We start from the raw sequence: 26,291 nt of genomic DNA on the forward strand, positions 1-26,291 counted from the left end.
GATCTTGAGAAATAGTATAAATTGAAAAGAACACATACTTTTGTCGTTACCAGGAGGGGAGGGAGGGAGGGTGGGAGAGGGTTTTTTACTGATTAGTTAGTAGATAAGAACTGCTTTAGGTGAAGGGAAGGACGATACTCAATACATGGAAGGTCAGCTCAACTGGACTGGACCAAAAGCAAAGAAGTTTCCGGGATAAAATGAATGCTTCAAAGGTCAGCGGAGCAAGGGCGGGGGTTTGGGGACCATGGTTTAAGGGGACTGCTAAGTCAATTGGCAAAATAATTCTATTATGAAAACATTCTGCATCCCACTTTGAAATGTGGCGTCTGGGGTCTTAAATGCTAACAAGTGGCCATCTAAGATGCATCAATTGGTCTCAAACCACCTGGATCAAAGGAGAATGAAGAACACCAAGGTCACATGATAACTAAGAGCCCAAGAGACAGAAAGGGCCACATGAACCAGAGACCTACATCATCCTGGGACCAGAAGAACTAGTTGGTGCCCGGCCACAACCGATGACTGCCCTGACAGGGAGCACAACAGAGAACCCCTGAGGGAGCAGGAGATCAGTGGGATGCAGACCCCAAATTCTCACAAAAAGACCATACTTAATGGTCTGACTGAGACTAGAGGAATCCTGGCGGTCATGGTCCCCAAACCTTCTGTTGACCCAGGACAGGAACCATTCCCGAAGACAACTCATCAGACATGAAAGGGACTGGACAGTGGGTAGGAGAGAGATGCTGATGAAGAGTGAGCTACCTGTATCAGGTGGACACTTCAGACTGTGTTGGCATCTCCTGTCTGGAGGGGGGATGGGAGGATAGAGAGATTTGGAAGCTGGCAAAATTGTCACCAAAGGAGAGACTGGAAGGGCTGACTCAACAGGGGGAGAGCAAGTGGGAGTATGTAGTAAGGTGTATATAAACTTAAATGTGACAGTTTGACTTGATTTGTAAACGTTCACTTGAAGCTCAATAAAACTTAATAAAAAAAAAAAGTCTACATCTTCTATTACTGTTCATATTATTCTATCAGAAGTGTTCTCTTCCATCCTTTACTTTCCTCTTATCACCTCTTCCAACACTTTTCTACTCCTGTGCCTCCCTCTGCTAAGGGACACACTGTTCAGTATCCTGCAAAACTTACATTCATCTCCAGCTTTCTAGAAACTCCTGGGCATAAACTCTTCTCCTCATTCCCTAGAGACTCTCATGCCCTACCCCTGAGGGTGACTGTGGGGACCTCAGAATTTGTAGCCAGCTGCTCTCAAGTGAGGAAGGTCTTGGAGACCCTCAAACTTCAGGCTGGTGTCTAAAGTGAGGGTAGCCTAGTGTGAGCTGCGCTCTCTGTGTAGTTTGGCTAAACTCTCTACAGTAGAGATGGTTCTGTAACCCTATAAATATGCTAAAACCCACTAAACCGTACATTTTAAATGGGTGAATTTTATGGAATGTGAAATATATCTCACTCAATAAAGCCGTAAAAAAAAAAAAAGGGACAAAGTTTTAAAAGTTAAAAGCAAGATATTACAGGTGATAAATCAGAAAGCGGGATAGCATTGCTGGAATTACATCCATGGCACTGCTACACCTCTCAGGTGAACAGATGTTAATTAACAATATCCTAAACACATATATATCTATTAATGGGCCAAATCCCTATTCTTTCAGAAAAAGTGGTTCAAGGTTAATTCGCTGACTATATCATTCATTTAGTGGGAGCCCTGGTAGTGCAGGGGTTAAGCGCTCAACTCCTAACTGAATGGTCAGTGGTTCCAACCCACCAGCCACTCCATGGGAGAAAGACATGGCAGTCTGCTTCTGTAAAGATTTACAATCTTGGAAACCCTATAGGGAAGTTCTGCTTTGTCCTATAGGGTCGCAATGAGTCAGAATTGACTCGATGGCAACAGGTTTGGTTCTCTGGTTTTGGATCATTCACTTTGTTAGCCACACCATAAACAAGTTCTGATATATCACGGACACCCATGGGATTGCTTGTCCATTCGCCAGCTCCCTTTTTCTAGGAACTTCATTCTTCCCATATTTCACTCTCTACCACATGACTACCATTAGAACTACCATGTTCTTACAAGACCCTAGCCAGAGTTAGCTGATACAGCGATGGGCACCTTTTGCTAAGCCAATACATCTTTTCTTAAGATTTTAAAATTTGGAAACCAGAAGTAAAATACTAGTCCCTCTTCCATCATGAAATCTGTAAGGTATAAAATTCTGGTGCTTTCAGCAGCCATGTTTCCTACCATGTGGAGGAGGCTAGTGTGCAGTGAGAGAGAATATACAACTTACAAGAGAGAAGACAGGAGAGATGGCAGCGATACTGGGGGCAATCAGTTCTCTTATTCCTATTCTTCCTCATACTTAGCTGAGCCTTACTCATCTCACGTTTGGTTTGGTTGTTTTACTTTTCCTTCAATTCTAACAAACCGGTAAGTTTCCTTTTTTGCTTACATTTATTCAAAATGAATTTCGAATCACAAAACTCAAGAAAAACAAACAGTATATTCAGTACTAACTCATTTTGGGAAGCTGGTAGACTTTCGCAATATCCTAGCACTTATTTTCATTAGTGTATGACCTAAAAAAAAAATGATCTAGTGTATTGCTTATATTCTCCTTTAGGAAAAGAGCATCTTTAGTATCCCCTACAATACCTAATGGAGTCCCTGAGTACTGTGAATGGTTAACATGCTTGGCTGCTAACAGAAAGGTTGGAGGTTCAAGTTCACAAAGAGGTGCCTCAGAAGAAAGGCCTGGTGATTTACTTCTGAAAAAAAATCAGCCATTGACAATCCTATGGAGTACGATTCTACTACAACACACATGAGGTCGCTAGGAGTCTGAATCAACTTGACTGTAGCTGGTTTTAATATTGCTGTTAGACACAAAGAAAATCAAGACCATGGGTTTCCGGCTATTAACAAAGAAAAAACCAACTGATTCCACAACACCCCAAGGTTTAAGAATCAACAAAACGTAGACTATTTGTGTAAATTCAAAGCTCTCAAGGCATCTTAGCTTTACCTTTCACTTATCTTCTCTCACCCTGAGACTTATACAGGTTTAATTGAATGCACCATAATTTTAGTCCTTTTCAGTCTGCTCTTAAAGAAGAAAAAAGAAACTTTTTGTTGCTGTTCTAACAGTAAAGCTTGAGAAAGTTCAACTACCAAGCTTGTACTGGTAGCAAACGGAAATGGTGTCAAAAGAATTGTGGGCTGACTTTCACACTGGCTGGTAGAAATAAGCCAGTGTTTTCAAAGAGGAACAACTACAGGAAGTCATATCAAAACTTGCTGGTGGTACTCTTGAGTACTGTGCTCCTCTAAATAACCATTTAAATGAAACCAAACAGTAAACTTTTTCCCTAAATCAAAAATGAGAAGGTAATGGGGGACAGGGAAGTTAGATTAAGGGAAACAAAACAACCAGAATGGAAATAATGACAATGCTGTGAAAAGTATAAACCATGTCACTGCACAACATGTATAGAAATTGTTAAATGACTAATTTTCTGTGTAACTTTCACCAAAAACACAATAAAATATTAAAAAAAAAACTTGGTGATAATTTAGTTTTACTGATTTAAAAAACTCTATAATTTAGTGGCATGAATTGCACATAAAATACAAAAGAAATCAAATGGATCCACTTTTGAGGGCCTTAGACATCACATCCAGGGATTGTAATATTACGCAGGTTTCCAGGAGGTAATCATGAAGTTTTTCAGTGAACTTCATGACAGGTTTCTTCAAAGTCAGAAAAAGAGATCATCTTTACTAGCACAGCCCTGGTGAGTACCTGTAGGTGGTAATGATCATGAAGGAGAAACAAAATAAACAGGTCAACCCTGGGCCCAGGGAGGGTGGGTGCGGTGCCTAAAGTGGTCCAACAGTCCACTGAAGGGAACAGTCTATGACTCCAGTAAGGTCCACAGAGCTACAATAATTTAAGGATTAATTTATTTAAAACCAACAGAAAATTAACAGACAGAAATATAATCCCCTGACGGAAGAAGAAGGGAGAAGAAAACTGTTAAAGCATAGGGCCATGCAGAATGTAGTAAAATGTTTAAATAATAATATTTATTATCAATGCTGCTATTAGCTTTGCGCCACATCCAAACCACAGGTAGCATTCTTTGCCAGTCTAATCAAGGCTGGGCATCTCAATGGAGTTTAGCCGAAGTTCATTTACTCAGGATGTCAAGTAAATACCTTCTAATAGATCTCCAAAGAGACGTAGTCTGTCTTTAAACCCACCTGCTACCACGTCTTGGTTTAAAGAGTCCAGATTGGATGTAAAAAAAAAAAAACAGGCTAGAGAATCATGAATTAAGACCCTGCTAGAGGGTCTGTGAGAGTACAGAAACTTTATAAAGTTATGCTCCATATTTGAGGGTACAGTAGAAGGTGGAGGGCAAAAGACGGTCTTTATTATTATTAGAATGCTTATGTATCAGATAAAAATGTGACTTATGAGAATGAAGATGAAGTTCAGGGTTAGAGAAGTTAAACCATTTGCTCAAGGTCACACGACCAGTAACAGTACAGCCAAAATCTTAACTGTCTCATGTGGAAGCCCATATACTTTCTATCTGGCCTTCCACTCACTAAAGCTGAGGGGGAACGGCAGCACTATATTGATTCAAGAATACCTGAGAGCTTCAAGCCTAGGCAGTAGAGAGGCTCCTAAAGTGCTAGCAACTTAAACACATTTAAGAGTGAAAGCTTCAAGTCTGTGGAAGAGCACTAAGCACTAAATGATGGCACAGCAGAAGTTAGCCAAGTTTGTTAATAAGCTAGACATGGAAATAGTCTTTTATGTAGAGAATACTTTGGAATGGTATATATTACACACAAAAAATTTTTTTTTCCTTTAATAGTCACAGTACAATTAACATTTCAAAATATAGGTCACTAAGGCAAAAGCAAAGTATAAGACATTCTAGAACTCAGATAAACGCAGAATTTTTTACAAAGCTTTTGGGTGAAAAGTTAACAGCGAAGGGGAAGAAGACTAGAAGCCCAGGGAGATCCACTTCAGCAAATGGACTGCCCCCTCTGTTTGGATCTCTAAAAATGGAATATGTTAAACCTACGGCATACTTCACACCTGCTCCCCCCGTCCTGCCTCATTAGCCTTTTATTTTCTTGAAATACAGGTGCAAGAACATTTATAAAAAATGCTGCACTTGGATAATTACTTCAATACTCTAGGTAGGAAATGGAGTGAACCTGATTAATTCGAAGTTAAAAAAAAAAAAAAACCCACTTCAAATTAAAGAGGTTATGTGATACCTTGTTTTAACTGGAGAAAACCAGACCACTAAACAAGCTTGCTCCTTCAAACAAAAAGACTGCCAATTATGTCAATTACTTGTCATTGGTAAAGAAGAGGTCAGAAAAAGGTTGTTTTATTTATAACTTAGTTTTTGGACAAATTGGTCAGAGTTGCTCCAACTGTTCTCAGACTATGAACCAGAGAACTAAGGTCTTATTATTTCTCCAACTGGTATTTATCTGACCTTTTGTAACTATCACAAGAAATTATTAGATTCTTACTGAAAACTAAAACCATTATTAAAACAGATATATAACATAAATAAAAATTTTAAGAAAATTCTAGTTACAAGATAGCATATAGATTAAATCCTGTACATTTCTAATTCATTTCCAAATACCTAGATATTACCGGTATGCTGTTTAAACTCCTGAATATTCAAAATTATCATATTAAAAGCACACTAAGTTTGGCTGAAGTATCAGCCAAATTAATTTAAACTTCATGAAAAATAGTTTAAAATTCCAACTAGTGTTCTCAAATTTATAGGCATTTAAGTATTTGTGGGCTCAGTAATATGCTGGGCCTAGCATTCTGATGTAAACATATAAAAAGACATGATCCCAGGGGCCCTGGTGATGCAATGGTTAAGCACTGGGTAGCTAACCAAAACACTGGTGGTTCAAACCCACCTAGCCACTCCATGGGAGAAAGGCCCAGCTATCTGCTGCCATAAAGATTACAGGCTAGAAAACCCTGTGGGCAATACTACTTTGTCAGATGGGATTGCTATGAGTTGAAATCGACTCCACAGCACCGAACAACATCACTAGATGCGAGTTCAAAAAAATTGGGGGGGAAAAAAAAAAAAAGACATGATACCTGTCTGTGAGGTGGTTAAGACTAACATGCTCAGATGAGACAATAAAACATTAAATATAATGAAAAGTCACCATAGACATGATACCAACTGAACTTTTGTTTCAACATGGTACTAGTATTTTAGAACTATTACACTGGCCTCAATGTGACAGACTCATAGGAAGAGACGCAGGCTTCCCACGTTTCCTCAACCTCTCTGTCATCCTGAACAATGAAAACAATGCTCACAATCTGGGGATGATGGAACAGAAAACAAGAAAAAACCTAGGTTCCTGACGACTTCGTGGACCTTCCACACTCAACCCTAGACTATTTCTGAACTTATTTTAAAGGAGAAAGGAATTTGTATTTTGTTTATGCCACTGAAGTTTTTTCCTATTATACACTTCCAAAGTAAATCACAACAAATAAAGGAAAGCAATCTAATGTTAGGTGAACTAGCTGTTTTTATTAAACACTGATCAGCTTATAAACATTCTGCCTATGTTAAATCGATTTTATGGGTCACAGTATTATATTCCTCAATTCAGCCAAGTAAAGGTTATTATTTAAAATTTGAAAGTTATCTTGCCATTAGAAACACAGATTTCACGTCATATTCTTCAGAAAATTGAAACTCTGAAGGAAAATAAATTTAACAACCTATGATTTAAAAAGAGGGTACGAAGGCAAGAAGGAAGTGGGTGTGGCTATAAAAGGGCAACATGAAGGATTCTTACAGTGATAGAAATATTCTGTATCATGACTGTATCAGCATCAATATTTTGGCTGTGATACTGTATTACAGTTTTACAAGATATTACCAGTGGGTAAGACTGGGCATAAGGGTACTCAGGATCTCTCTGTATTATTTTATAACTGCATGTGAATCTACAATTATCTCAAATAGAAAGTTTAATTTTAAAATGCTAATTATAGATATTAAGAAAATATTAACTCGAAATCAAAGCATTCATTTCACATGGGGGGCGGAATACAAGATGAAAGTAATGTATACTATATGTATTACCACAAACCCACTGCAGCTGAGTCAGTTCCAACTCATGGCAACCCCATGTGTTATAGAGTAGAACTGCTCCATAGGATTTTCTTGGTTGTAATCTTCATGGAAGCATATTGCCAGGCCTTTCTTCCACAGTGCCACTGGGTGGGTTCAAATGGCCAACCGTTAGGTTAGTAGTCAAGCACAAACCATATGCACCACCCAAGGACTGTTGTATTATTATAAAGCTACAGTAATAATGGAGGCATTGATGGTTCAGTGGTAGAATACTTGCCTTTCAAGTGGCAGACTTGGGTTTGATTCCCAGCCACTGCACCTCATGTGCAGCTACCACCCTTCTGGCAGTGGAGGCCTGAGTGTTGCTATGATGCTGAACAGGTTTCAGTGGCATTTCCAGACTCAGATGGACTAGGAAGAAAGGCCTGGCAATTTACTTCTGCAAATCAGCATTGAAAACCTTATGGATAACAATGGTCCTATCTGTGACCAATCATGCGATGGCACAGGACCAGGCTGCGTATTGTTCTGTTGTGCATGGGATCCTCATGAGTTGAAGGCTGACTTGAGAGCAGCTAATGACCACAAAAACCACAGCACAATAATCACAACAGTGTAAGATTGGCAAAGAATAGCCTTATAGTGCAATGGGACAGAACAGAGTCCAGAAATAGACCCACACTTACATGGCCCATTGATTTGACAAAGGTGTCAAAGCAATTCAAGTGAAAGAAGCCAGATTCAAGAGGCTACACACTAAGGCACACTGAGTTCCTGTTAAGGGTCAGGGTGGTGAAAAACTCTGGAAACAGTGGTGACAGCTGCACAACGTGGCGAACGTAACTAATGCAACGAAACTGTATGTGTAAGAAACGCTGAAATAGCAAACGACGGCACTGGGTTTTTGGGTTTGTTATACATAATTTTATTAAAATTAAAAAAAAAAAGGCTATATACTATATGATTCCATTTCTATTTATATCCTGGAAAAGACAAAATTATAAGGACAGAAAACACATCAGTGGCTGCCAGAGGCTAAGGGGTGGGGACAAGGGTTGACTACAAAGGGACACAAAGGAATTTTGGGGGGTGGTAAAAAAGTTCTGTGTCTTTATTGTGGTGGGTTATGACTATACACTAAAGAACTTTATTATATGCAAATTCAATAAATAATATGATTTTTAAAAAAACAATAAAAGGTGACAGGATGTACTTTAGTAAACAAAGCCTATTCTACAGTTTGTTTCCAACTCAACTATAATTGCTATTAAAATGAATTTTAAAATCTCTATTTTTACAGAAAAAACTCAATATGCGGTGTTTCCCTTACAATTTGAGTTAAACAGATAAAGCCAGGTGATTTCTGTATATCAAAATTTAGTACATAAAAAAGGCATAAGAATTTGCAAGGAAATTATGATATACATATCTAACAAAGAAAGATGACAAAATTATTATACTATTACTTCCTGCATTCTCACATTCTTCTAGCTGGAAGACCTACTCAGAGATACCTTTTTTGGGAGTTTACACAAAACAACCTGAACATTTTTTACTACCCCTAAAGTTAAACATTTTTACATGATAACATCATACAAGTGCTGACTCATTTTCTAATCAAATGCTAAGTCTAGAAGGAGATGAAGAAAAACGCAAGCAAATCTTTATAAAGATAGCTAAAAGGTAAACAACATCCAATTCTAATGTTTAATCAGCAAATTATTAATGAAGGGCTAACTTAATTTGTCACTGAACTACCCTTTATTCATTCTCACCACCCATATGTCAGTTTGTTGTACGGTGACGGATGCATGTTGCTATGATGCTGGAAGGTACACCACCAGTATTTCACATACCAGCAGGATCACCCATGGTGGACAGATTTCAGCAGAGCCTTCAGACTAAGGTAGACTAGGAAGAAAGGCCTGGTGATCTAATTCCAAAAATTAGCCAGTGAAAACCTTATGGGTCACGACAGAACACTGTCTGAATCGCTTGCTTTGAGCCCATCATCAGGAGGCACATCATGACTGGTGAAGAAGAGGGCCAAGGAGGGCAACGGAGACCCTTGGTGAGATGGATGGGCAAAACAGCTGTAATGATGGATCTGAACATGGCTGTGACTGTTAGGATGATGCAAGACCAGGCAACATTTCATCCTGTCACCATGAATCCGAGTTGATTCAAAAGCTATCTATCCATCTGTACGTCTGTCTATCTATATCATCTTATTCATTCTATTTGAGTGTCAGTGATATATCCACAAGTCTAATAAAGTTGTATATTAGTGGTTCATATATATTTCACTTATCCTTGCTCTGTACACTCTATCCCTATTACCAATACATTACATAATACACACATTAGAAGCTCAAATGTTTATTGAATGAGTCACATAAAATTTGGCTTTGTATGTACTTCCAGTCCTAAATCACAATACCCTTTACCCCTTCAAAGAAAAAAAGTCATAAACAATCCCATTTTTTATCCCTAGAAACTGAGCCCAAAGACAGGAAAACAAATAAAAATCCTATTTTCCCCAGGCTTGCAGTCACCTTTCACTGCCACTAGATAGCATTCTTTCATCTGCAAGCAAAATGTATGAAAAGAAAGCTTAAACAGCTCAGAGCACAGAAGTAAAATAATTAAGGCACTCTCTGATAACTGTAACGATAAAGAATTTAAAAAGCAGTGAAACCTGTTTAAATATTGCAGCTTTTTCCTTTTGAAAAATACTTTTTTTTGCACAATATTCCGTTGTGATCCATAGGATTTTCATTGGCAATTTTTTGGACCAATAATCAACATCACGACAAACGGGAAAAAGACCGAAGTTGTCAAATATTTCATTTTACTTGGATCCACAATCAATACCCATGGAAACAGCAGTCAAGAAATAAAAAGACTCATTGCATTGGGCAAATCTGCTGCAAAAAGACCTCTTTAAAGTGTTGAAAATCAAAGATGTCACCTTGAAAACTAAGGTGCACCTGACCCAAGCCATGGTGGTTTCACTAGCCTCCTACGCATGTGGAAGCTGGACGATGTATATAAGACCGAAGAATTGACACCTTTGAATTGTGGTACTGGAGAAGAATATTGAATATACCACGGACTGCCAAAAGAACGAACAAATCTGTCTTAGAAGAAGTACAACCAGAATGCCCCTTAATATCAAAGGTGGCAAGACTACTTCTCACATACTTTGAACATGTTGTGAGGATACATCAGTCCCTGGAGAAGGACATCATGCCTGGTAAAGTAACAGAGGGTCAGAGAAAATGAGGAAGCCCCTCAATGAGATGGATTGACACAGTAGCTACAACAATGGGCTTAAGCATAACAATGATTGTGAAGATGGTACAGGACAGGATAGTGTTTCGTTCTGTTGTACACAGGGTCGCTATGAGTCAGTACCAACTCGGTGACACCTAACAACAACAACAACAATTTTTGGATGCAGATTGCTAGGCCTTTCTTCCTAGCCTGTCTTAAGTCTGGAAGCTCTGCTGAAACCTGTCCACCATGGGCGACCTTGCTGGTGGCATAGCTTCAAGCATCATAGCAACATGCAAGCCACCACAGTACAACAAACTGACAGATGGGTGGTAGGCAAGAAAATTTGGGCCTGTCTAGAAAAAAGATGAGTCCTCACAGCTGTCAGACTCTTGAGTCATTCCTGACAAGTACAGAAAAGGTTTAATATTTGCCGAGTACTTTATGTGCCAGGCACTGTGGTGGGCTTCTAACAAATATTAACCACTGGCAGATTGCTGGAATTATGGCCCCCACTGAATCACACCTCCCTGATCCCCTCCACATTAACTCTGGATTTATCTATGTGACTTGCTTTGGCCAGTAAAACATTGGCACATGGAGCATGCTGAGGCTTGAAGTGTGCTTGCGCATTGGGGCTTGCCCACTATTGTTACTAGGAGCCCTTTCCACCACCCTGGGAACAAGTTGGGGCTAGTCTCCTGGAGGATGAGAGGCCATGTGGAAGCAAACCTCGGCCATGCCAGTCTGAAGCCCCAAACACATGAATGAGGCCATTCTGGGGTCTAGGATCTAGACACTCTAGCCCCAGCCTGGCCAGCGCAGAACGCAAGCATGTACCAGCTAACCAAAGAATAGTGAGAATAATGTCTACTGACTTAAGCCACCAAGTTTTGAGGTAGTTTGTTATGCAGTAAAAGCTAATTAATACAACGGCCGTTGTTGATGTTAGCTGCTGTTAAGTCGGCCTTTGACTCATGGTGACCCCATGCATGGCAGAATGGGATGTTGCCCAATCCTGCACCATCCCCATGATAAGTTGGGCTGTTTTAATTCACAGGGTTTTCACTGGTTGATTTCTGGAAGTAAATAGCCAGGCTTTCTTCCTAGTCCATCTTAGTCCGAAAGAATCACTAAAACTTGTTCAGCGTAAGAGCAACACGCAAGCCTCCACTGACAGATGGGTGGTGGCTGCATATAAGGTGCACTGGCTGCATGAAAGGTGAGAATTCTACGACTGAACCACCAATGCCCCATATAACCACCATATGAATAGATATTATTCCAGTTTTACAGATTAGGAAAGGGGGTAACCAGAACTAGTGAACTGGTTTGGCTCCAAAGGCTCTTTCCACTATACTATACCATGCCATCTCTGTGTGCCACGTTCTGAGGTTGTAGGTAAAAAGAGGATCTCTGGGAATTCAATCCTACATAACTCTTACTTAAGCAGTACTCTTTCCTCTGCACCAGGAGTCAGCAAACAATGGCCTATGATCCAAATGCAACCCACCACCTGTTCTGTACAACCTATGAGCTAAGAATGTTTTTATATTTTTAAATGGTTAAAAATAAAAATCAAAAGAGTATTTCATGGCAAGTGAAAATAACATAAAATTCAAATTTCAGCGTCCACAAATAAAGTTTCACTGGAAAACGGCCATGCTCGTTCATTTATATATTGTCTGTGACTGCTTTCGGAGCCTTGGTTGCACAGTAATTAAGAGTTCAGAAGTTCAAATCCACCAGCCACTCCTGAGAAACCCTGTGTGGCAGTTCTACTCTCTCCTCTAGGGTTGCTATAAGTTGGAATTGACTCGATGACAACAGGTATGACTTTGGCACTCTAACAGCAGAGTTGAATAGTTCTGATAGAGACCATACGACCTGCAAAGCCTATGATATTCACTACACATTTATAGAAAAAGTGCTTTAACCCCTGCTCTGAGTTATTCACTTGACATATGATTTTAATTTAAAAGAAGGATTTTTCTTGGCCCTTAGTGATGAGTTGGTATTTCTTTTTCTTTTTGTACTTTTATGACAATTTCCTTTTATTAAAACTATTCTAGCTTATTTTATTTTTCTTCAGTTCTCCATTGCCCTTTATATTTGGGTGGCCTCTGAATTTGTCTAGCCAAGACAGACAACTTCATTCTAAAAATATCAGAATCATAGGTGAAACAAATTCCACTTATATGTAATATTCCTGGCCTTCAAGGCACATGGGAAGCAAACTATGGTTTTATCTTGTTCACAGAATAATTTGGAGTCTCTAAGAAGAAAAGTGTTCCTTAAAAAACTATGATCCTACATTGGCCACAAGAACAATGGAGGCAGAAAAAGACATGGGAGAGGTGTTTTATTCGGAAATTTTTCTAATTCCTCAGTCCTGATCCTGTATACTAACTGTTACGATATGAGCTTCCCTTTTATTCCCAACAGGGATTTCAGGCCAGAATTAGCTATTCATAGTTTCCCCTCTTTTGTGAGATGAGTCTACAGTGTCCTCCTAACATCAGTAACTAAGAACTTCAGAGTTACTACACTTTTACTTCACCATCCTGCTGCTAACCAGTTCAAAGAGACACATTTGGTTTCTTTATATATAAGCAAAGAGGTGAACCTCAATTTGTGGACCGCTCCCCATTTTTATCATCTTTCTTACTAAAAATAAGACTCTCACAGTAATGACTATGAGTTCTGGTGGAGACTCTGTTGATTCTTTGCACTTGGCATTAATTAGTGCAAAGAATCAACAAAGAAAATGCCACAGAAACTAACCAACCCCACCCCCAGCATTTACCATTCAAAGACTTTGAGAGGTATCCACTTTAGACAGATGCTTGTAATGGACAGTGCAACTCAGAACACTTAAGAAAATGAGTAAGCTTGTGTGATAAGTCTAAACTTCATTAAACTGCAATTTTGTGAAGCATCAAGTTTAATCTACCCCGAAGCATTTACAACATAGCTTTATACGGTATTTGTATTAAACATATTTAGAAGAACAGATTCATTTCCTATTTCAGTTATTTTTGTGACTATTTAGGTATTTTTAGAGTATAAAAAAGAGTTTCCCAGGAATGGCCTCCCAATTTATATTATTATGCAAATACGTAAGGGTTCTAAGTTAGGACTATTTACCCTGCAGTGACAGTCCAGGAGCCATAAAGTTGTAAATCTGGGTCTCTGGTACATACAGCAAACCCAACAATATGTAACTAAAGAATATAGTCCCACTCTAACCTAGAATTCCAATGAAAGAACAGCTGTCCCAAATGGCCTCCTCCTTTTTATTAAAAATTTTATGAACATATTAGGGTCATCAGAGTCTAAAGACTGAAAACAACAATTCTGGGATTCTGTTTAGGACTCTCCCTGTCTGGGGAACAGGAATTCTGACCTTAAAACGTTAGTAATATGCCCACTGTATTTCTACACAAATAATGTGCATGTTACATATTTTTTGCCAGCTGCACCCTTTTTCTCTCACCCAGTATTTTCATAAGTGTGCTTTGCTAATTTTTAATTTTGCTGTTAAAAAATTAGCACGGTGTGCTTACAGAAATACCTGGGGGGAAAGGGCACTAAAACATAATACGTTATTTGTGTAAAAACGCAAGTAAGCCGACCAACGAAAGCATTCTTTCTGGAAAAAAAACTAATAAACTAAACTAGTATATGTTGTTAAAAATTACATACTATCTTTGACCCTAAATAAGAAGACTTTTTCCTTTAGTCCTTTTTGCTAACCGACATTTTTCTTCTCTTTCAAACTTCTAGTCAAATAACCCTTTGCCAAAAACTTCTTTATTAATCCTGCCTGGACATAGTCATTGACATTCAAGCATGAATACATTTAAATAAAAATAAATGCATTTGCTCCTCACTTGTATCTTTGAAGTTCATCCTATCACCTCAATGTATTTAGTATTACCCTTTTGTCCTCTTAACATTAATTATGATTCACTAATAGCATTTAAGCTAACAATATGAAAAAGTGCCTAAATAAAAAAAAAAAATCCATTTTTTTATTCCCCAATCTAATATATTCTCAGTGCCTATTCTCTATATTATAGATTTTTATCTTCATTTTCTATTTTACTTCACTAATTTAAAGTGCTTAAAGCATTCCACCAGTGCAACACAGAAGATCCACAGGGATCCACTTTAATAGTTGAAGAGTTACGAGCTCTATTTGGTTGGTCACTATTTGATGTTAAAATTGACATCAGTTTATAAGATTAAAAAGAATTCTATAATCTTTATACAACGCAGTTTAAAAACAATATTGAACAATAGTCTCTTATACTCCTTGACTAAATAACATTTTGTAAATTTTAAATCCAAATACTATGGGGAATAATACTTGGGTAAACCTAGCTATAGATGAAACTCTTTGGTACAAATCCAATTCTGCACAGCTTTCTGCCCAGTCCACGATCCAACCCTATCAATAAGCCCTGTAAGCTGGTCATACAAAATTATCTAAATCCATCTAACTCTTTTCACCTGCACTGATGCCATCTGACTCCAAGGCCTGTTGCAATAGCCTCCAAACTGTTTCCAGGCTTCCACACTTGGCCACCCTCTAATTATTTCTCCATATAGCAGCCCAAGCCCTAGGAGACATTTTAAATTATTTTCACCTCAGGGCCTTTCCCTCCTATGTCTAGAGAGAGGGTTCGCAGTACGGTTGGCTCCTTCTCCCTCATTCCAGTCTCAGACCAAATGCCATTTCCTCAGAAGCAGTATTGTTTCTCTGTACAATCTAAAGTGTCAACCATTTCCCCCCATAACTCTCTATCATATCACTGCCTTCAGAACACTTCCATTTGCAATTTCTGTTTTGTTTATACTTGTTTGTCTCCCTCACCACCATCATTTTCTGTTCATTCAACAAACACCTTGTTGTTCCCCTACTATGTGCCATTTAAGTGTTAGGGATACGGTAGTGAACAGAACAGACAAAATTTCCTGAGGAGCTTACATTCTGGTTAGGGATACCACCAACAAACAAAATAGATAAGGAAAACACATAGTAAGTTAGATAAGATAGTGCTAATAAGAAAAAAAGCATGAAAGGGAGATATAAAATGCTGGGAGCAGGGAGATCTTGAATTAGATAGGAGGGACAGAAGACTTCAATGACAGAATGGCAATGAAGGAAGATATGAAGAAAGTAAAAGAACTTACCATGTTGATATCTTGGGGAAAGAATTCCAGGCAAAGAGGACAGTAAGTACAAAGGCCCTGAGGCAGAGATCATGTCTTGCACATTTGAAGAGCAGCAAAACGATTGTTTGACTTAATGAATGGGGAGCTGTTCACTGTTATATCCCTTGAATTTAGCGTCTAGCACATAGAAAGAACTCAAATATTTCTGAATGACAATTGTACAGAAGCAATACAGGCACATACAGGTATAACTCTTAAAGGGAGATTATGTTCCTATTTCATATCTCATAGGGAAGTGTGGCTGATTTATAAAATGTACAGAAAAACAAATATCAGCATTACTTAATCCTAAAGGAGGGGTTCTGAATTATTTCTAATTTTTTTTCCTGGCAATATTCTGCTTTAGGTTAAAAACTTACTGAATTATCACTGGCCTTGAGTTTCTTTCATGTTCTACCTAACCCGCTTTTACTTCATGACTTTCCTGTACGTCATCATTCCCAATTAAAATCCTATTTCACATGCTATCTCTTAGTTTTTTTTTTTTATAATTTTTACATTACCTAATACTCCCTATTCATTACTGCAAATAGTTAAAGAGGACAAAAAAAATAACTCGGTGAAAGATGTTAGCCCTAAAATGTGTTAGCAAAACAAACCCTTACCCATGCTGTCTCTTTTCTCTAGTCTCAAACCTTACCTTCTCAACCCTAACCCTCAGAAAAAAACCTAACCCTATATTACCTATAATCTCAGTGATCTAGGGAGCAGAGGATCTAAAAAGTAGATCTAAATAACTGAAACTAACCTTAGTTTTTATGTGACAAAAACTGTCAAGCACAGAATTCATGTTCTTGTGTTCTTACAAGCATTTCAGGTTAACCCAATTCTATGCTTAAATATATTAAAGGGTTTCTTATACTGTTAAAAAGAACACATTCAGGATGTCATATTTAAGGGGTGAATACTAGGCATGATCGCAGATTAAGAGTAGGCAATACATACTATGAAATTTAAACCTTACAATTTTTCAGGAGAAAGACACCAATTTCTTATGCTTCACAGTTGAAGAACTTCTTAAACAGGAAGAGGTATGTTTCCTAATGAATTCTGATGAAATTGTTACTCCCAGATTCCCCATTTCTACAATGTACTCCAGTTTACTATTTCTATTAATAGCTCCAACTATCTGAAGTCCATTTTTAAAATACAACAAAAAAAGCCTATGCAGAAAACACTGAATTACTAAACTTCTAGATTTAAGCAGTATTTCTAATGTTAAAGGTTAATGTATCACAATGATTTGTAAATTACAAAACAGTTTTGGCATAAGTCAAATAAAAACAATAGCTATAAAGAGAAAAAATTGTCATGGTCCCCAAACACGGCCTTATTATTCCATTTGATGATAAAGATCATATGCAAAAATCTATTTTCTAAACTTATCACCAAAAGCATAAACCATTAAACATACTCCAAAACAGCATTTATATACAATTTTTTTTTTTTAATTAGGGTATTTTCTTGTGGGATTACTGGTGAATCCCCTTTTCTGTTTACCAAAATTTTCTAATTTTTCTAAATGAATATAATTTTTTCCAAAAGTCATTGACCCATTGCTGCTGAGTCAATTCCAACTCATAGCGAAGCTACAGACAGAGTAGAACTGCCCCATAGGGTTTCCAAGGAGCACCTGGTAGATTCAAACTGCCAACTTTTTGGTTAGCAGCCACAGCTCTTAACCACTAAGCCATCAGAGATAAAAAATCCTTCTAGAAGGATACAAATTTTTAGTATTTGTTGCTTCCATAATTTTTTAAAAGAACTTCTTCAATTACTTGCCAAAATCAAATCCAAACAACTTCAGATATTAATATAAACACTGATTGGCTTTTTAAGATTCATAAAGATTAGCATTTAATAACCAGAATAGATAGTAAGCTGTTAAGACATTATTCTGAGGTTACCACTTATGAAAAAATATTATTCTCCGAAAGAAGACAATAAAGAACATAATGAAATAATTTTTGATTGCTAATGTTTAAAATTCAGAGAGAAAAAAAACCTGTACTCTGGCCAATAAGTAGGGGTTAGGAGTAGTAGGGGAGCATCCAAAAATCATTTCATAGCCACTCTCCCAAAAAGCAAGGGGCTATAAAATATTTTAACGCAAAATAAAGTGTGCCATGATAAATGTCAGTGACTAGTCAATCAAATGCTAAGACTTTAGGAAAATACTGATAATTTTTTTTAATTTAGTGCCACAGACTAAGTCATTTTAAATCTTCCTATATGAAAAATCCACACTATTCTTCAAGAGGTGGGTAAAAGAGAACTCAGCAGAGTGTACAAAACTCAGTCCTTATCTTATTAAAGAACTACTAAAAAAACAGCAATACAGGCATATTTAAACTTCTACATAACAAAATGTGGACACAGTAGATTTCTTAATCTAAGATTTTTTACTCTTAAATAAAGATGGACTACCATATAGGGGAACTTATTATACAGTAAATAAAAAAGAGAAGGAAGTTGGTTTATACTGTAATGGACTAATGTACAAGATGTTAAATAAAAAAAGGGTATTAAAAAAAAAAAAAAACCCAAACTCGTTGCCACTGAGTCAATTCGTACTCACGGTGACCCTATAGGACAGAGAAGAACTGCTCCATAGGGCTTCCAAGGCTGTAATTTTTATGGAAGCAGACTGCCACATCTTTCTCCCACAAAGCAGCTGGTGGGTTCGAACCGCCAGCCTTTCACTTAGCAGCCAAGCGCTTAACCACTGTACCACCAGGGTTCCTTAAAAAAAGGGTACAGGATACAAACATATTTATCTCTGCATTGAAAGAAGGGGATATGTGTGTGTGAGACACACACACGTACTTTTTTGGGTAGAATACGCATAAATTAGCTTTGGAAAGACATACAAGAAACTGCAAACACTAGGGCTATCTCTAAGAAGGGTAGCAGGAAAGCTGAAAGACAGTGAGAAGCTTTCTTCAGTTCACCCTTTTGTATACTCTGAATGTTGAGCAATGTGAATTACCCAAAAAATATTAAAAGTAGTTTACCTTGCACCATTGTTCCTAATGACTTCAACAGTTTCTTCAACAAAATATCGATCCTTGACATATGCAAAGATATCATCACAAATTTCGTGTAAGCGTGAACGATGGGTAAGGCTGGTCAAGTATAAAACTGGAATAATTAGTGGTTCTGGAAAACTCTGAAGATTCTGTCTTGCTTTTTTTTCTGACTCAAGTGCTTCCTGATAAGTCAGTCCTGGTCTGCCCGTCACAGCACAACTCCACACAAGACTGTTGCACAGAATGGTTCGTTCAAAAAAGTCACTGATTAAAAAAAGAAACAAAAACAAAACCTATTACTTATCATTTCACAAAATTTACATTAAAAATAGTTAAGAAGATTATGTCTTTATTGCAAAATTTTACATACAATCCTAGAACTCAAACAGGTTTGGTAACTGGTAAACTTATACATTAATACAAACTTAAGTAAAAGTATATTTAAGCCAGACATTTATATCTTGCAATTTAAAAATACTTTTAGCCAAAATTGGACTTTAATTTTCCTCGGTTTTGAAATTGGGAGTAAAACTGAAAATAATATAATGCAATCTTTCTTTTTCCTTCTAATTTTTCAGCTTTCTGTTTCAAAGCAGTCAAAATACTAAGAGTCATTTCAAGCACTTAACTATAAATTTAAAAGGCTTTTACGTAATAGTGAAAAACTAGAAAATCTAAGCATCAAGGAATAACAGAAAGTTAACAATATGGAACTTCAATATAATGAGTCAGTCGCTAAAAAGTATAAGCAGAGCTCTTAAATAACGTGTTAATAATAAAAACTGTATTTTGATTTTCACCCCTCCTATGTTTTTGGAGCCCTGGTGGTGCAGTGGTTAAGAGCTACGCTGCTAACCAAAAGGCTGGCAGTTCAAATTCATCAGCCACTCCTTGGAAACGCTATGGGGAAGTTCTACTCTGTCTTATAGTGTCGCTGTAAGTCAGAATCAACTTGATGGCAATGGGTTTGCTGGTTTTTATGTTTTGAGTGGAGTCCTGGTGGCGCAGTGGTTAAGAGCTCGGCTGCTAACCAAAAGGTCAGCAGTTCTAATCCACTAGTCACTCCCTGGAAACCCTGAGGGGCAGTTCTACTCTATCCTATTCGGTCACTATGAGTCAGAATCAACTCGATGGCAACAGGGTTTTTTGGTGTTGTTGTTTATATGGTCTGAAAGTAAAAAACTTACTGATATAGTATGTATAGTATGTTCCCACTTGTGTTAAAATTCAAGAGATATACAATATGCAAAGATTTCCAAATCACAGTGAGTAGAAAAGACTCAAATCACCGAATAACACAATTCCATACACAGTTACAAACATACTCTAAATAGAAGTTCTCTATGGAGATAAAGGGGGGATAGGGAAAGAAGGAAACTTTTTTCTTATTCTAAGTATTTCTAGTATTGTTTCCATTTTTTTAATTAACATGTATTTATGTATTATTTTACAATAAAAATATTTTTAAAATAGAAAAAACGAGGCATACAAATAGGTTAACAATGGTTGCCTGTGTAAGTATTAAGATATGGGTAAATTTTCTTCCTTCCTCCTCTAGTCTTTGGTGTACTGTTCAAATTTTCTATAATTATGCGTAACCAAAAGAGTTAACAGTCCTTATTCTCTAAACTTTCCTTTCTGAAATCCTCCTTTTTTCTTCTCCCATGATATAGCATTAAAATCGCTATACATTTACTTCCTGTCTAACGTATTTGCATACATTATTCCTACAGTTTTGCGATCTCCAAAGAAAATTTGTGGCAATTCCATTAAGACTGGTTTGTGTATACATGTGTCTGTAGAACAAAACAGCAAAAATGAAATAAAATCTATGGAGAGAAACTAATATCTTAACATAAATGAGATTTAGAGATAACACGTATACATTAAGTTAAACAACCCAGTGCCGTCGAGTTATATGACTCTAATTCAGTACAAAGAAAATCCTTTTGAAGTATGTATCTCTCAACAGAGGAGAAAATGGATGTATATCATTAAAATACAAAGTGATTATAAGTCAGAGGCATATATCCTATGGGGGAAGGAAAAAAGAGGAGGGCATAAAATGTCAGAAAATACTAGAACATAAGGCCTTAAAGAAAAAGTACAGTTGAAAAAAGGAATGCAGAGAGAAAAGGTAAAGGTATTCTGGTTTAAGAAAATCTACGTCAGATAAGTAATTTATTAGCGAAAGGCAACAAAAATACCCAGTAGATTTACCAACAGTACAGAATAAATGAATGAATGGATTGTGAAAGATTTAAAAAGTTTTGAAAGTACAATATTAAACTTTTTTCCTATAGAAACAAACTAACCTCTCAGATTTAGCTTCCTAAACCAACACATATCACATAATCAGAAGTATACTTCTAATAGTTTAAACTATACTTGACATTGTTTAAGAAAAATATACTTCAAATCTAGGTATCTTACACATTAGTCTCTAAACCAGCGGTAGTCAGAAGCCCTGCTGGTGCAGTGGTTAAAGCGCTCAGTTGTGAACCCACCAGCCGCTCCATAGGAGAAAGATGTGGCAGTCTGCTTTCATAAAGATTTAAAGTCTTGCAGACCCGATGGGGCAGTTCTACTTGGTCACTAGGAGTTGGAATAAACTCCACCGCGCTGCGTTCAACCAGCGGTAACAAATAGAACACAGGCCACAACCCACTGCCATGGAGTTGATTCGGACTCAGCAACCCTACAGGACAAAGTAGAACTGCTACATATTTCTCCCTGGAGTGCAGCTGGTGGGTTCAAACCACTGATCTTTTGATTAGCAATAGCCACTGAGAGCTTAACCACTTGGGTCATCGGGGCTCTGAATATGAGCCATATTTATATAATTTTAAATTTTCTAGTAGTTATATTTAAAAAATTAAAAAGAATATATTCATGAAATTTTATTTATTGTTTAACCCAATATATCCCAAAATAATTTCATTTCAGTATATAATCAACATAAAAAAACTCATTGAGTTTTTTTTTTTGTACTAAGTCTACAAAATCCAATGTATATTTTACCTTTACAGCACATCTTACTTAGCCACATTTCAAGTGCTTACCATAGTCCATTAATGACTGCTGTATTGGACAGCACAGCTCTAGCCATAACAGCTAAGTGGTACCTGGGGTATTTGGTAGGTCATGGTAAATGCCACGGTGACAGGGAAGTGGGGGGGAACTCAGTGTAAAAGGTGGGCTGCAAAAAGCATTATTTAGATTTGTTAACATTGTACAAAATATCAAGGGGGCAATGGTACAAGTGCCAAGCGCCTCCACCAAACTGCTTGTTATCAGGCATAAAAAAAAGGACAGTCAATAACCAGCGATACACAACTGCCTTTCTATACCCCAGGTTTCCACTGTCCTGCCAAGTGTTTGTGCTTTTTCTATCTGCTCTGCAAAGCCTGCAGTTGTTACAGTATAGCCTCTCCTTGCACAAATATCTACCCTCAAGAGGGAGGCAGGGCACACTACCACAGTAGCAGTTTCAAAGCAAGTTCTTCAAAACAAGGGGGAGAAAAGCCCCAGGGCCATTTCTTCCTATTTACCCCCTACCAGCACCGCACCCGCACAGTCTTTAACATTACATACCTTCACCTTCTGCTTCTGAGCTGAATTCTACTTTCACTTCACCCATTCATCATACACATTCAAATGTGTAGACTTTTGTTAATACTAAACTCTAGGAGACAGGTGCCTTTCCGAATTCTACATTACAAGAATATAAAATGTCAGCCTGCTAACTCAGAACTGAAGCACTCCCCAAGTCCACCTTCCATCCAAAGATTGGACAGGCCTATAAAACAACCTGAGGAAAATGCTTCTTAGTTCAATCAAGTGTATGAGACCAAAGGGGCAACACCTGTCCAAAAACAAAGATGAGAAGGCAGGAAGGGACAAGAAAACTGGACGAATGGACACGGGGAACCCGGGGTGGAAAGGAAAAAGGAGAGAGTGCTGACATTGTGGGGATTGCAACCAATGCCAAAAAAATACTGTGTGTATAAATTTTTGAATGAGAAACTAATTCATGCTGTAAACTTTCAGCTAAAGCATAATTAAAAAAAAAAAAAACAGAATACAAAACGTAACTTTTACAAGAAGCATATTTTACAATTGTCAGCAAAATCTGAATATAAATTTAAACTAGTATATATTATTATGTTCCCTATTTATGACTGCATTCCTTCAACAATCCTCTTTACCAGAGAGGTGAGCATAGTACTGTACCAGGCTTCTGGAGGCCTGATCCAGCCCTCCACCTGTTTTTGTAAATAGTTTTATTGGAACACAGCCACACCCATTCATTTAGGTATTATCTATGGCTGCTTTCTCACTAGGTCTGCAACTGGGTAGGTGTAACAGAGACACTACCCAATTTTAAGCCTGCAAAGCCTAAAGTATTTATTATCCGGCCCTTTACAGAAAAACTTTGCCCACCCCTGCTCTGTACCATTATTTCTTAAGGGAAAACGGCTTCTGAGTTACCAAGCAGCGTACTTTTCTAATATAAACCAACTCTCTGGTTGTTAACTTACTGGGTATTTGGGAAACCAAAAATCTAGTAGAATAAGATTAAGAATGAAGTGACATAAAAGTCAGAAATCAGGAATCAAATACAATTCAGAAAAGATAAATGCAAAATGCACTCTACTTAAAAGGCCAAAACTATAAGAAAAATTCAGCACAACACTGCAGAAAAGATCTAAGGGACACACAGCAGATTCCCCTGCTGATAAAATAATTACTACAGTGAAACCTGTGAGAGCCGGAACTCAACTGGACTGCCTTGTTTTTCCCAGTCTCGGAAGTTTTCTGCCTGTGACAGGATGCAGTGTTACCACTTATCTGTTGCTCATTTTAGTGGAAAATATTCAAGTTTTCTTTCTCTGACAGGTTTCTGTCTTACACAGTTTCCGGCATTTGCAGGTTTTACCGTATAACTAAGATATGCAGTCCTAATTAAAAAACTATCATTAATTCCTGGTTTAGCTTATCATATGCAAGAGACAGAAAGTATGGCTTAAAACTCATAAAAGTAGTAATTGCTAGAAGGCAGCATGAGTTTTTCTAGCAATTTTCTTCACTGACAGGCTTACAGAACAGAGAATTATATACAGAAACAACAGCTAGATGAAACTGCATTTGTTACATTTGTTCACAGATGGTCAGGGAAAAGTTTAACTAACAAAACATGCAAAGTTTAGTAAAGTTTAGTAAAAAAACACTTTAATGAAGTATTACATTGCACTTTATTTAGTGATGTCTTAAACAGACTTAGATGATGACCTACAAGCCAGGCTAATAAAATATGCAGATAACATAATGCTGAGAAATAGCCATAAAAAGTTTAAAAAATTTTAGATACTAAAACCTTAAGTAAAAATCAATAAAGGTGAAAAATTGTACTGGTACTGGATGGAAAAGTCCTACCCTAACAATAAAAACCAAACCCGTTGGTTCTGACTCATAGCGCCCCTACAGGACAGAGCAGAACTGACCCATAGGGTTTCCAAGGAGCGGCTGGTGGATTTGGTTTGCAACTGAGTTCTTAACCACTGTACCACCAGGGCTCCATCCTAACAAGAGTAGATGTGAAAGTCAAATTTTAGGTAAATTCATACTTCTATGACTTTTTAGATAGTTTTCTCTGCCGATAATATATTATTTAGAGCATTCTCTGCCTAGAATGCCCTTCTTCCCCATTCTGTGTGTTGTGAGTGCTGCCTTACAGGACCCAACTCATATTACCTATTTGAGGGCTTTCCCATCTTCTCAGAAAACATTTATCGGCTCTACTTTCTATGCTCCCATTATACTGGCTCCATAACACTTATGTGATCTGTGCCACTGGTGTTGTAAATATATATTCCTCTACTCTCTCTTTCACAATAGAAGTACAATTTATCTCAGCACCTATGAACACTCTCATACCACACAGCATAAAAACCAAACAAACCCACTGCCATCGAGTCAATTCCAACTCACAGTGACCCTACAGAACAGAGTAGAACTGCCCCATAGGATTTCCAATGCTATAATCTTTACAGAAGCAGACTTCCCACATCTTTCTCCCACAGAGAAGCTGGTGGGTTCGAACTGCTGACATTTTGGTTAGCAGCCAAATGCTTAATCACACCGCCACTCAGGCTCCTTCCATACATTATAGCACTCAAAAAGTGGGGAAAAAAAGTCTGTGGAATACATTTTTGACATTAATGGAATACAGTCAAGAATAAACAAATGTACTCTCACTGGGAAATCAGCGTTTATTTTTATACGTATCTGAACAGAGAAAGCACACACACAAATGGGAAGGGGAAAGTGAATTGTCTGAATACTCGGCTTTACCACTTTTAGAATGTAACTTTGTATAAGTTGCATAACATCTCTGAACTCAGTTCCCCTTCAGTAAAATGGGGATAATACGTTCCATGAATAGTTAATGTGAAAATTAAACGAGGTAATTCTAAGCAAATGCCTGACATACTATATACGCATTCAATAAACAGTATCAGCTCTAACTGTTCAAGTACCATTTATGCGCAAAGAGGTCATTTGAGAATATACAGGAGAATAACCAGTATGTTGGAGAAACAGGAACAGATAAAACATAAAAGACTTGAGACTTTAAAGTTTGGCACTGGGAAGCGGGGGTAGGGAGAGGCAAAGTAACTATCTTAACATCTCTGGATAATTTTCTCTGGGCAGCCCTTAAGGGCGGCAAAAGACAGAAATTCCAGGAAAAAGACTTTGAACCAATACTATAGGTAGTGCTGGGGTGGGGGGGGGGGTGGCAAGAAACAAGGTATTTCTACAAGTTGTTAGGATGGTTTTCATGGATAAAATCAATTAACGGCACAGAGATTATCAGTGAACATCCAAAATCCCATCAGGATGACCCAAACATAACAATCTCAACTGCTTAGTGGTAGATTGTTTCCAAGGATGAACAATGAAGATGAGGTGCCACGACTCAGCAGCCCCCTTTCACTGGAAAGTCAAGTTGAAACGTAAATTGGACTCCCAATTAGTGATACTGTGTAAGAGCTTCCTACATTTTGGACAGAAGGTTGGACTCACTCAAAGGTGGGAAATGTATTCTAATTCTAAGGGTCCAAATGGCTAAAAATAGAACAGCTATTTCACTTAGATTGTCACTGGGTAGTACAATAAATCATGTTCCTTTCCCACAAATCTAGAATTTCTGGTATTCAGACCTGACCCACTTTATAAGGACTCACAACCAAAAATACAAAAAATAAATAAATAAATTGCTGTCAGCTAACCAAAATTACACAATTTTTATCTTATTTAAGAGACTACATTGTGCACTTTGGAATATGCATTTGCCTATAGTTAATGTGCTATTTTTAATGACTATTTATGAAAGCAGGTCAAACAAGAGTCAGCAATTAGTTAAGGCGCATGCAGTTCAAAGAAACAAAACAAAGGAGTTGTACTGCATAATCATTAAGGATCCATCCTGATCAAAGTTCCTGTCTCAGAGAATTCAGGGTCTTGAAGAGAAGAAAATATGAGGCAACA

The 26,291-nt window shown here is 37.6% G+C and overlaps 1 protein-coding gene across 4 annotated transcripts in view; it reads right to left on the reverse strand.

Moving 5' to 3' along the window:
* The window catches only part of BAZ1A (bromodomain adjacent to zinc finger domain 1A), an 88,625-nt gene that overhangs the window by 58,483 nt on the left and 3,851 nt on the right, over window positions 1-26,291 (reverse strand). For 3 of the 4 annotated variants that reach the window (XM_064292389.1, XM_064292391.1, XM_064292388.1), the window contains one exon: window positions 18,726-19,004. The exons of the other annotated variant lie outside the window; for it this stretch is intronic. In XM_064292389.1, coding sequence (XP_064148459.1) covers window positions 18,726-19,004 — 279 coding nt within the window. The remainder of the gene's footprint in view (window positions 1-18,725; window positions 19,005-26,291) is intronic. 4 annotated transcript variants of the gene reach the window in all.

Source organism: Loxodonta africana, chromosome 10, assembly GCF_030014295.1.
Source record: "Loxodonta africana isolate mLoxAfr1 chromosome 10, mLoxAfr1.hap2, whole genome shotgun sequence".
NCBI lineage: Eukaryota > Metazoa > Chordata > Mammalia > Proboscidea > Elephantidae > Loxodonta > Loxodonta africana.